Source organism: Typopeltis vanoorti, chromosome 19, assembly GCF_054136105.1.
Source record: "Typopeltis vanoorti isolate ZY-2024b chromosome 19, IOZ_Tvanoo_1.0, whole genome shotgun sequence".
NCBI classification, from domain to species: domain Eukaryota; kingdom Metazoa; phylum Arthropoda; class Arachnida; order Uropygi; family Thelyphonidae; genus Typopeltis; species Typopeltis vanoorti.
The window spans coordinates 29,320,212-29,333,923 of NC_143567.1; the positions used below are offsets into that span (position 1 = coordinate 29,320,212).

At 37.1% G+C, this 13,712-nt stretch overlaps 2 protein-coding genes across 2 annotated transcripts in view; one reads left to right on the top strand and one right to left on the bottom strand.

Annotated features, from left to right (window-relative positions):
* Window positions 1-387: 387 nt before the first annotated feature.
* Window positions 388-3,657, bottom strand: Wdr33 (WD repeat domain 33). The gene has a single exon (XM_090408901.1). The coding sequence runs from the start codon at window positions 3,570-3,572 to the stop codon at window positions 918-920; it is 2,655 nt and encodes an 884-aa protein (XP_090265027.1). The 5' UTR covers window positions 3,573-3,657; the 3' UTR covers window positions 388-917.
* An 82-nt stretch (window positions 3,658-3,739) lies between these two features.
* Window positions 3,740-13,712, top strand: part of LOC150095954 (cilia- and flagella-associated protein 298) — a 125,323-nt gene continuing 115,350 nt past the window's right edge. The window contains exon 1 of the mRNA XM_090408835.1: window positions 3,740-4,031. The gene's annotated coding sequence lies outside the window, so the exon portion shown is untranslated. The remainder of the gene's footprint in view (window positions 4,032-13,712) is intronic.

Consider the following 13,712-nt stretch of genomic DNA (forward strand, 5'->3'; position numbering starts at 1 on the left):
AGATTGTATTTGTCGAATCATATTATCAGCATGGCTACAACTGGAAATTGTGGCTTTGCTGTAATGGGGGGGGGAATAACTTATATTTGACATATGAGCAATCAAAAACATCAAAAATTCCTATATATTTAAGGTATCTTCAATTCATAAACAGCAAACGTCTCAAAAAACACATTTGTATATGCATAGATATATACATCTCTTCATATAAAAATATATGTAGTATATTTTTGTGCACATATAATATATATATATATATATATATACACACGCACATATACATATATATATATATTATACATCATTTGGTTGTACTTTATTTGGTGTATATATGGAAACCTGTTTTTATTCAAATGAGTAGGCACTTGGCTATTCACATTACAAAAATAAGGCAATTGGAATTTTTAATTCACATTTAAATACGATCTTGCACTTTTCAACTATCGCAAAAGTACAAAGAAAATGAGAACTGTACATATTTATTTCAATCTACCTGTTAAACAGACAAATATGTGATGGTTTACAGTTTATTATGTGATGTCTTGAAGGTGAATTTACAATCCAATTTAAGTATCCATTCTCTTGTCAGCAGCTGTGAACTACATGACAAGAAAAACAAGTACTTGGATTTATGGTAAAAGAGAATTTCAGAGAAGGCAAAAAAACTTTACGCCTTAAAGTTTTATTTTGCATTTTGAAATGCAAAAAAGAAAAATGATTCCCAAAAAATTCCCAAATAAACTCCTGTACAACTGAAGTCAAAGGAATCAAATGAATCAAATGATCTTCTTTGTTTCTTAAATTAAAAGGTACACATACATGTGCACTCTTTCTGGACTTTATAAAATACATCTCTTCATGCAGACTTTTATGTCAGTATTCTGCAATAGGTTAATGTACACATTATTTTATTTTTTTTATTGTTCTACAAATCCTCCTCTGCCTCCTCGTCCCTGTGCATTGCCCCGGTAAAATGACCGACCACGAAATGAACCACGGTAACCACGACCACCACCATGAAACACTGAATTTCCTCCTCTCCCTGCTTGACTACCACCACCATGATTAAGTTTTCTTTGTTTAGCTTTTTCATTATCATTAGGAAAATAACTCATATCACCTAAATCTCCTTGTCGGATCCTTTTATTTGAACTTCCATAAACTCCATCTGCTGGTACTGGCTGGTTATCCATTCTTTGTCTGAAGTCACTATCCTGAGGGCCTAAAAATCTCATATCACTGTCTTCTTTTAGAAAAGAATCTTCAAGTGGATACTGGGGTATAACATCAGCAGAATTATGTTCCACCTTTAAACTACCTATAGAACCTGGATGAGAAGAAAATTCCTTTTCTTCGTCATACACCTGATTTTCAGATATTTCAGGATTTCCATTATCTATCCTATAAGAATCTTCACTGCCATGATACCCTGGTCCATGCCTCAAGTCAGTTATATTTGTATTTGCTGATACTTGGCCATTATCAGTAACTCTCATATCTCTATCACCATGGTTATTGACATAAGACCACTCTGTTTGAGGGATTTCCACAATAGGTTGCCCATAATTAGGAAGCTGTCGTTCATCATAGTCTCTATGAGTTTCTTGTTCTTTTATTTCATTTACATGAAATGTATTTTCTTGGTCAGTATGAGCAGGTGGAGGGTTATTAGCTATCAAAGGAGTAGCTCCAGGTCTGTCACCTAACAATGGAGCTCTTGGTGGATTTGGAGGATTAACTCTCTCTGCTTCTGAAACAGGTGGTCGAAAATATGAGCTCTGATGCTTAACTCGTGTCGGCCCAAACCTTGCTCGAGGACTGCCCCTACCTCTGTTTGGATAATTAAACTGTGCTTGTTGATCTTGCATGCCAGCGTTGGTTGTTCCTAACAATGGCTGAGCTCCCATATTTGGAGGATGATCAGGTAAAAGGGGCAATGGAGGTGGTGGAAGTGGTGGGGGCTGACTTACAGGAATATGTGCTTCCTCGTTTCTCTGACTTTCTTCAGTAGGTGGTGCTAAAAGCAGAGGCTGCTTACTTTCCATCCATTGCTGCTGAAACTGCTTAGGTATTGGTTTCGAAAATGGTATCTTCTTTGTTACTTGAGATTTTTCAGAGGAAGTTGTATCGTCATGGCCAAAATCCAAGCCTGGTATCATGAGATTTTCATCTTCAGGTTCTGGGTCTGGAGGTCGCAAATGGTCTGGTAAACCATGCTCCAGACCCATACCTGGAATGGATAAAGTAGTACCAGACTCATCATACTCCATTGCTTCTTCCTGTCCCTTGGGAAGAGTATTCAAGTTGTACTTGTCACGCATCTTATCTCCCGGCCGATTTCTAGTCCAAAATTTACTGGTATGATCATTTGAGCCTGAGCATAAAATATGTCCCAATGGATGCCAAGCTAAGGACCACACACAGGAGTCATGTGCCTGTTCCATGCCACCTACTTCTTTATCTGCCCCAACAACCCAGAACATAATAGAACCATCTGAACCACCACTAGCAAATAGATTCTCATGAATAGGATGCCAAGCCAGACTTGTAGCTTCCTTTTTATGGCCACGAAATGTTTGAACCTCCTGACTCATATTTCTAATATCAAACAGTTTCAAAAGATGGTCCCGCGATGCAGTGAGCAACCAATTGCCATTTTGGTTCCATTTAGCTTCCATTACGGTGCTTTTATGAGCATGAATAGTTGCCAAGCTTTGGCCTGATTTTGGATCCCACAGTTTAATCGGTTGCTGACTATCTTTACTTCCAGAAACAATAAGTGATTTTTGTGGGTGCCAATCAACACACTTAACATCAGCTCCATGACCTCGCAGAATCTTTTCTTCATAACATTTTAGAAAATCCCAAATTCTAACAGTTCCATCATCTGAACATGTTGTAAATTTTGTATCTGTTGGGCAAAAGCTTATACCACGCAGAGGTTCTTTATGGGCTTGAAACATCTTAACATTATTCATATTACTCTGCCAGTATTTGACAAAACCTGCATGATCACCTGTTACCATCCAAGAATCATTATGACTCCATACCATACAACGTACGGGGGAATCATGAGCTTGAAGAATTGTCTCAAAATTAAATGTTAAGCCATTCCATAAGGTAAATTCTCCACTAGATGCACCAGTTACAAGTCGGCGTCCCTCGGGAGTCCATGCTACACAAAATATTGGGCACCGCATCTTATTAGTCGATATCCTAACAAATCTTGTAGTTACGGCATTTATGGGATTTTCCAACATACTTACAGTAGGTAGCATCTCTATATAGTATCCCACATCAGGCTGTACAGCTCTTCTGTCACGGTGATCCCGCTGCCACACCCGATATTCGAGATATTTAACAATCGAAGCATTATAATCGACTGTTTTACGAGCAACAGCTTTACGCAAACGTTTACCATCGAATTCCGTATTTTGTACCTGTTGTAAATGTGGCCGATATTGTTGTGAATTGAAGTAGTTCTGCGGCGGTGGAGGTTTTTGGTAGTTCTGAGTTTGATATCTTGGTCCGTGAAAAAACCTCTGCTGCTGCTGCTGTACTTGCGTAGTCATAATCACATAAATTAAACTACAATTAAGAAGTAAACGCAAAACTAAAATAAAATTAGAGTAACGTTATACGACTCTTTTGTCCCAAAGCCTCACTCACAAAACCCTCATTCCCAGCAAACTATAAAAGATGGCGCTTCTGCTTTGAGCAAATGGTGGAATAGCTTATTTGTCAATCGTATTCTAATTATCACATGATCAGATTATTTACAATAAACAATGATTGTGCTGTTGTAAAAATACCAGTGTACTGTTTAAAAAATTAAGTTAATTTTATCCATAATGAATTACGTTATTTAGATAAATAAAAGTTGTTTATCAATTTACTGTATACTAGACATTGGTATATTCTATAAACTGATTTACAATTACTGAATAAACCGAACACATTTTTAGCAGTAACATGAAATCTAGTACTGGACTGGCTTTTAGCAATAATACTTATATGTGGAGGTATTGAAAGTAAGTAATGCTGTAAGGCATTTGTCAATTTTTTTCTCAAAATTTGTTTCAACCAGCGGATTATAACTGACTGAAGCATTTTAACTGCCATGTGAACTACGATATGCTGTTAGCTAAAAATCAGTGCATATTATCAAGATCTACTTTCATTCGATTTTTATATTATATTATATTTTTGAACAACTTTTACTGTGATTACCTCAGATGATCTTAAATACAGTTTATAATTTTTTTTCTGTACTCATGAGTCTTCGGACTCCTTGGAGGTATCAGGAATAATAATAATAATAATAAAAGAAAAAATAATAAAAATTTTTTTTTACTTAGGAGGCACACTCTCCCTGGATGAGTCTTTGGACTCCCTGGAGGTGTCTAATAATAATAATAATAATAATAATAATAATAATAAAAGCTTATTATTGTTATTTCCAAGACCTCATGGAGTCAAAGACTCATTATCATCAAAAGGCTTTGTGGAACAAAGTGGGATGCAAAACTGAAGACATCAAAACTACATATATATATGGCACTCGTACGACCCACTATGGAATATGCCTCATCAGTCTGGGCTCCAGCTTCCACTAGCTCAAAAGAAAAAGGTACGCTGCAATGGATACCAGCCCATGTAAATATCGAAGGCAATAAAAGAGCAGACAGACTAGCCGAAGAAGCAAGATACTTAATTCAAAAATTACACTCACTATCACTAACTGACGCTAACTCTATTGCCAAAATAAGATTGGTAAAAACAAACTATCAAGAAGAAGAATGAAATCAGTGAAATTAATGAAAATAGAGAAATAACCACAATCATCACCAGACTAAGGACGGAACATTTTAAAGGCATGAAAATACAGCCAGGCGGTAGGAGCTATGAAACATGCAAGAACTGTCCAGGAGTTGAACTAACACCTGCCCATATCTATTCTTGTTCAGCAATTGCTGCTGCTCTATAGAAAATTGATAATAGCCCTAGATAAAAGCTCTACTCCATCAAAGTTCAACAGTTCAATATTTCTTGAAGGACTGCTGTAAGATTTTGGGTGATAGAGAGTCTGCTTGTCGGCCACCTTTTTCAATTGATATTTTATTGCTACTCGTGAAGTTGGATTGTTGCTGTTGTAGTGTGGTATATTTCCTGGAGGAGGTCTATATAATCTCCAGGAACTCCCAGATGCTGGAGTGCTTTGATTATTGCATTAGTTTTGATGGAATCAAATGCTTTTTTAATCAATAAAGGCTAAACAGAGAGGCAATTGGTTTTCTCCTGATTTTTCTATTATTTGTTTTACTGCATGAATATCATAAATTGTGTTTAAAGCCTTTACAGAATCCTGCTTGTTCTACTGATTGATTTGAGTCTAGAAGAGAGGTTAACCTGTTTGTTATTACTTTTGTGAGAATTTTGTACAGATTAGAGAAAATACTAATTGGTCTATAATAAATTTAGTTTATTCTTTTATCCAAGTGTAAGCAAACAAAGTTTGCACCTGAAGTATCTTCAGGACTGAGGCAACTCGTAGTAAAGGTGGACCAAGCTCTCATCACTACTTGTCTTAGTATCTCCCATAATGCAAAGCACATCTCCTTGTGGACATGTATAATACTATGCATTAAGGGAAGGACCACTACCCAGACCGGTTTCGACCTTTATTGAGGTCTCGTCAGTGGGAGCCAGGACCAGAGGTGGTGATACTAAGGTGGAAGCAATGAAGAAGTCATATTTACCTATATGATAAAGGATTAAACTAAATTTATTATAGTCTAACCAAGCGGGAAAAAACTCTCAACATCTTTCTCTAAATCCAGAGTAATTTAATAATAAGGTTCATGTCTAAGACTGTTATAATCACCTGCTTATAATTCCACATATGTTCTCTTTCATACTCCTGCATGTCTATTCATCTTCCAAGTCAAAACCACATGGTCACTCTCTCCAACTGGTGGGAGAGATGTCATCTCAGTTATTATCAACTCTTCTGATGCTATGACCAAATCCAAAACTCTTGAACCTCTTGTTCCCTCTATTACATGTTGCTTAAGATATTTGTCCCTCAAGAATTCTAGAAATTCCATTCCCTTATTGCTACATGCATCTTCCTCTCCCCAATTTATACTGCTGTAGTTAAAATATTCCATAACAATCATTCTTCTTGCACTTGCCAAGTTCAACTGACTAAACATCTCCTGGTCCCCACCCTCTGTGCTCCTTGGTTTGTAGCAACACCCCACTAAATATCCTGTCTTACCTATCTCTACCTCACACCATATGCTTTCAAAATCATTAGTGTCACTGCCTTCCAAAGCCTCCACTCTTAGAAGACATAAGTCGTCGCTTATCATAAGCAGTACTCCACCACCACTCTTTCCCCTTCTATCCTGCCGAAAAATGCTGTACCCTGCTACTTCTCTTTCTGTTATTATATCCTCTTCTCTGAACCACGTCTCAGTGATCCCAATAATCTTTGACCAGGCTGATGCTATCAGCACCACCAATTCCTCTCCTTTATTCCAGATACTCCTGGCATTAGTATAAAGCATAAAAATGCCACTATTTTTATACCCATCATTATCCCCCACTGGGCTCAGCGTTACCTGATGTTATCCCCCTTCTCCCAAGTACCCTTTCCCACAAGAGGCCACCCCTGCTACCATCCACCTTGGGCAGTGGATGGTAGCAGGGGTGGCTACCATCCATCTAGTTTCCCTGCATTGACACACTGACTCGTTCAGAATGGTATATTATAGTTCTTACACAGTATATAATCTGTTTCATTTTTTATTTCTCCATTTGGACTTCTCTATGTCCATTTTCTTTTGAGGGCTTTCTTAAAAAATGTATTCATAATATAAAGCTTGTTACCGATAGAGAATTCTGTAAAAGCCATTCCTGAGTTGCTGCTTGTACCATATACGTATGGTCCTGTTGTGTCTATTTGGTGAATGGGATGATCTACTTTGGCGTTTTAAAATCGCCCATTACTATAGTAAAGTTTTGGTTGCTTTTTCATTTTTTGTCTAGAGTGTACTGCATTAAGTCATAAAATCATTCATTCTCTTCATCAGTGTGGGATGAGGTGGGAGCTTTATACTTATTAACATTAAATTGATAGCCATTTTCGTTTGCCCAAATTTCCAGTCTATTCAAATCATTTTGCAATTGCTGAATATCAGTAGCATCCCTGATTGCCCTGCCTATTATTCATCATCAGCAAACAATTGTACATCTGATGGAGATCCTTCCTGATGTCATTAATGTATAGATTAAACAATAATGGCCCAAGGACTGAACCATGAGGTACACCACTGGTCACATTAAATCTGGCAGATTCACATCCACTATATACCACTTTTTGATATCTGTCTGTCAACCATCCCCTGATCCAAGTCAAGAGTTTATATTCCAATCCCATATTCTCCAGTTTATGCAATGGCCTTTTGTTCAAATGCTTTAGAAAAATCCAACATTATCATAGTGTATCCATTCCTTTATTCAACTTGGCTGTAACATTTACTCACTTAACCCTTGGTATGCAATTATACATTGCCTTTGTCAGATACTGCCATGTAAGTTTCCATGCATTGTCAACATCTTTTCCTGCTCAGCTCATCTACCCAATATACTGATGCTAACTGACTACAGAGCTTCCTATAATCACCTGCTTTATACTTCCACATATATCCATTTTTGTTCAATAACCTTTTTTGTTTCATCATTACCCAAACAAGCACCTCATGCTCACTCTCACCAACTGGCGGCAGTGTCAACACCTCATTAACAACTACATCTTGTGAAGTTATCACCAAATCCAAAACATTACATTCTCTAGTATGGAAAGCTAATAAGTATTATTAGCTTATTAGCTAATAATACTCATTAGCTTTCCATACTAATAAGTATGGAAAGCTAATAAGTATTATGAGAAACTGACTATATAAACTAAAGACAACCTAAAATAAATCTGTTATTATGCTGTAAGTAAAAGAAAGAATGAATGTGAAAGAATAACTTTACTGAATGTAGATGGCATGCAGGTGCAGAACAGATTATTGAACTACTGAGTGGCCATTTTGCTGAACTTTGAATGAATCCCTTTGGTGAAATCAATTGTCATTACTGCTTCCTTGACCTGCTTACATGGAGGAGACTAACTCCTCTGTTATTTATATTGGATGTTATGTTCATATGTAACATAACATTTTCGCATTTTATTTCCATTAGTATATCATCGTCTGTCAGTTGTATCTGATCTACTCTACTCATAAGGGAGTTCATAAACTCCCTTATGAGTTTATGAACTCATACAGAACAAGGGAGTTCATAAACTCCCTTGTTCCTAGTACACACTTTGCATCAGTATATAAATGTAACAGCTTGTTTCTGGTTTCTCATTCCTTCACACTAGTCGTTTAGCTTTGTAGTTTCTATTGATGCTATCCATGAAGTCTTATTTCTTATAGTGCTATTTTACCTATTTTTTTTTATCAAATCTGTGCATGAGAAGTTGCAAAACTTATAGCACAATCGCATTATATACTGTGTGTGGGCAGGTGGTCAAAACAGAACAAAGATGCATAAGAGAGGGGGATGATGGAGCTGGTTCAGTATGTTTGGAACTGAACTGTGAATGAATGTTGACAGCAGCTATTAATTTGTTTATGTATTTGGCGAAATGATTAGATTAGGTTATAGTTCTGTCGTGTCAAACTGGGTGACAGTTTGGCAGAATAGCATCCATGAAAACACATCTAAACAGGGCACAAAGTCAACAATCTCTCTTCAGTTGGAAAAGACCTGGTTCGATTCTCGTCATGATGAGGGGAATCCTTATGTGGGCTTTTTCAATTGAAGGTGAGTTAGCTGATCTCATTCGGAGGTAGCAGGGTTTTTTCCTCTCAGAAACTCAGGTTTTTCATCCCACATACAGACAAATCAGCCTTCAGAACACATGCTGTTTACAGACAAAAAATACTGTTGTTGGTGATGATGGGTGGTTGATGGTAGTGGTATCATAGTAGGAGAATTAAGTCGTAGTAGTGGAGAGGGTGAGATGCATTTAGCGAAGTAGAGTAGAGAGCCCTCCTGCAATGAGTCCTTGGACTTCCTGGAGGTGTCACATAATAATGAGGTGGTGACTGGAGTGTCTGTGAGAGAGAAGAGTTGCCAGTTTTGGACAACATCGAGCATTTCTGGAGAGGTTTATGGTTCACCACCCTGCATGTTGTCGACCATTTGCTGACCTGGTTGTGTGAGCAGTTAGCATACCTGCTCTCCAACCAACAGGCTGCAGGTTTGAATTCTGCCAACAGCATGGATGTTTGTGATTGCCTTTAGGTGCGAGATGAATTTCATCATCTAATGTGAGACCAGACCCATTTATTGGAGGCCTGAAGTGGCTTGAAAAAGGTTCCATGTTTGGTCTCTAGGGTTTTTACACTATGTAAAAATACAAAAAAAAATATGAAATCAATACAAATGGAGAAATAAATCATTAGCCTGTCCATGATACAAATGTACTATAGTTTTACAAATAAATCTTTCGTGGTTTGCAACTCACTGCCATACCTGGGAAACACACTGACTGCCTTTACTATCATAGTATTATTCATCAACCTCTGTTCTCACTAGGGATGCACCAAATATTCAGATTTGCTTCAGTGTGTTTTTCAGATATTCAGCTTTGGGCGAATCAGTAGAAAGATTTGCCATTCAGCCAGTTAAAGCAGAAAAATTCTTGTTACGTGCATGATAAACACAACCAATCAGGAAAAGCCTCCCTTTATCTTATGTGAAACTTCAAATAGCAGGGACCATTGCAAATGAGTAAACTTATACTGCATTACAGTTTCTCAGAAAATTTTGTTTGGCACTAGCTAGCAGCTTATTTCATGAAAGTTTTTTTTTTTTTTCAGAAGTTGGAAATATTTACAAATAAACCAGATGTATGCCACAAACAAAAAAAAAAAAAAAGGATGAAAAATTCATTTTCCTACATCATAATTTATCACAAATTCATTTTGATTATTAAATCCATAAATTATTCTCTATATTTCACAATTCAAAATAAATTCCATTAATATTTTTTGTTATTTGAAAACTGTTTCTTCAAATATTTTATTTGTATTGTTTTTTAAATACAGTGTTCTCTATGAAATTAAATGATAGTTTTATTATATCAAAATGGAGGATATTATAGATCTGTATATATTTTATAGCCAAATGTAGAAATTATTATGATGATGATGATGGGTGACTCCGGGGAGTCCTTAGACTCATTGAAGGAGGCCCTAAACATCATGTCCACACAACTATACGACATTCTCACAGTATCTATCATACCTTGCCTTGAACTAACTCACCGTCATAGCACCTACAACAGACTCTGGCACCTTATTCCACTCATTTACCACTCTAAAAGTAAAGAACCCAGCTCTAATACCCTTGCTAACCACACTCTTGCCCAGCTTTCATAGGTGTCCCCTAGTTCTCCCACCACCAGTCCTGATCTCAAAAATATCCTCTGAATTAATCCTATAGAAACCCTTTAGCAATTTGAATGTCTCAATCATATCTCCCCTTTTCTGCCTATCAACTAATTTCTGCAACTCACAAATCTTCAACCTGTTCTCATAAGGTTCATTTCATAGACTTGCTATCATCTTGGTCACTCGCCTCTGGATCCTCTCCAAGTCCTTCCCATCAAGAAGAAACCTAGGTGACCAAATCTGGGCACAGTAGTCGGGATGAGATCTTATCAAGGCTCGGTACAGAGGTACAATAACTAGCTTGTCTCTGCTCGTCAAAGTATTTTTCAACAACCAAGTGAGTTGATGAGCTGATTTAGCCACTTTTGCAATGTGCCCCCTAAACTTCATCTCCCTATCCACCAACACTCCCAAGTCCCTGGCCTCATCAATCTCCTGGAGTACAGTTCCACCAATGTGGTATACTGCTGCTAATCTTTTCACCCCAAAATGCATAACCTTACATTTTGTCATATTAAATTGACATCTATTCTCCTTAGCCCAGAACTCCAATCTATCCAAGTCGTCCTGCAAGATTTTGACATCTTCTGCATTCACCATTGCCCTACCCAACTTTGCATCATCAGCAAACAAATGAACTGTTCCTCTTAGATCCTTTCCTATATCGTTAATGAACAAATTAAACAGCAGTGGTCCAAGAACAGAACCCTGCAGCACGCCACTAGTCACAGGCCGTCTTTTGGACTTTACTCATGAATAAACTACTCTATGATATCTCTCCACCAACCACCCACCTATCCATCTCACTAACCCTATATCCATTCCCATATGTTGCAGTTTATGGATTAGAATTCCATGTGGTATCCTGTCAAAGGCCTTAGCCAGGTCCAGCAGTATCACTGTAAACCCATTACCCTTATCCAGTTCAGCCATCAATGTGTTATAAAACTTGAGCAAGTTACTGAGGCATTATCTACCCTTCACAAAGCCATGCTGTCCCCCCATACAGTATCTCATGTTCATCAATCCATTCCTGTATTTTTCCCTTGACTACTTTCTCCAAGACCTTGACAACGACTCCTGATATGCTGATCGGTCGGTAATTTGCAACAGTAGTCTTGGATCCTCCTTTATGCAGTGGAACTATTTTCCCCATCTTTCCACACCTTCGGGACTGAACCAGACCCGAGAATCAGATTAAATAGCATGGTCAAGGGCACTGATAATTCTTTAGCTGCTTCACGTAAGACCTGTGCCAATATATCATCCAATCCCACAGATGTATTCACATTAAGGTTCTGTAATAGACTATTCACCTCCACTTCATTCATCACAATTCCCATATAAACTAATGGTTCCTTCATTTTTTCAATGTCACCACCTGGATGATATACTCTTGCAAAGTGCTCGCTCAGTAATTCCACTATATCGACTGGTTCAGTGACCTCCTTACCATCGTCATTCCTTCAAATCATTCTGCCGTGTATAGTTTTTTTTTTTTTTTTGATTGCAGCATATTGAATGAACTGTTTGGGATTCTCTTTAGCTTGCATAGCTAATTTCCTTTCATAATCTACTATAGTGTTTTTAGTGGTAACAAGTGTTTTTACCACACTCGTTATCCTTCTGGCCTGCGCTTTATACCGTTTGTGTGCCTGCAAGTCACATTTCTCTTTAAATTCCCTCCACAGTTGTTTCTTTTTTTGCAGCTCAAGCTTAATGGTGTTATTCATCTATTTAACCCCTACTTGTTTTACTATTCGGACCCTAGGTATACAATCAGCCATAACCTCCTGTAAATGCTCCTTGACCACTTCCCATGCTCTATTGACATCCAGCCCTTGCAGTTTTACGTGCCATGGCACTGATCCAAGCAATCTCCTAAGCTTGTCATACTTGCCAGCACGGTAATTCCAAAAAACCTTATGATCACTCTCACCAATAGCTGGCAACATGGTCATATTCATTACAGTCAAATTCTCAGATGCTATTACAAGGTCAAGCACTCTGAAACCCCTAGTATTTTCAATTACATGCTGTCTCAGATAGTTATCCCTTAATAATTGAATAAAATCCATTTTCTTCCTCACATGTGTCCTCTCCTCCTTCCAATCAATGTTACCACAGTTGAAATCCCCCATAATAATTACCCTCCTTCCACTCATTTCATCAATTTGTTTATGCATACTATCTCTACCATCTATTCCATCACCTGGTCTATAGCAGCACCCAACTGTATATTTTGTTTTGCCAGTCTCGATCTCACACCAAATAGCCTCAAATGAGCTCTTTTCACTATCCTGCAATGCAACTTCAATTCTCCTTGGCTGCTATCATCAATAACACTCCTCCCCCTATTTTATTCTCTCTGTCCCTCCTAAACACACTATAACCTACACATTCTATCCCACTAACCAGAAAGAAAGAGAAGTTTTGAAAATTTATCAGTGAGCTTATGAGAACAAAAATGGAATTGGAGTTGCCTTGACTGCACTATTTAAACAACAGAAAAAACTCTGCTCACAACCTGTATCTTTGCCTTTTATTAATGCATTGAGTAAGAAAATCGAGTAAGCTGTGTCAGAAAGTTAAATTCATTATAAGTGATCTCTAGGTAGGTGCATAATAAAATATTAAACTATAGAGCTGAGAAGCTTATATTTGTTTTTTTTGGGGGATATTATAATAAACAATATTAGAGATTCATCTACATTTTATAGCCGAATGTGGAAACAAGTGAAAGAAGAAATATAGAAAAATTTTATTACTTTTGAAAATTTACTAGAAAACTTATGAGAAGGTTAAGTTATTACTAACTCTCTGATAAATTTTCAAAAGTTTAAGTTTCTTTCTGTATTATGCTATATAATATGGATGGATCCATAATATCCTCTGTTATAATATCCCAATCTCAGCTCTATACTTCAAATTTTGACAGTATAATTAATAATAATTATATTTGTGGAAAGTTATTGTATTTGCAGAAAGCAAAATTTTATTTTCTCTTTTTATCAAAGAAGAAATTAAATGTCTTTGTTTTGGCAAAGCAAAATATGCAAAAATAGGAGATATTAAAGAGCATTCTTATTTAGTAGCAGAATATATATGTATATAGAAACTTGGAGAGGTTCGGATTCAGAAGAGAGAGCTTATGAGAATGCAATCCTCAACGTCGGAGTTGCCTTAGCTTGCCCT

What these genes read in the sequence shown, in the direction of transcription:
- Wdr33 (XM_090408901.1), bottom strand. Translation starts at nt 3,572, where the DNA reads ATGACTACGCAAGTACAGCAGCAGCAGCAGAGGTTTTTTCACGGACCA.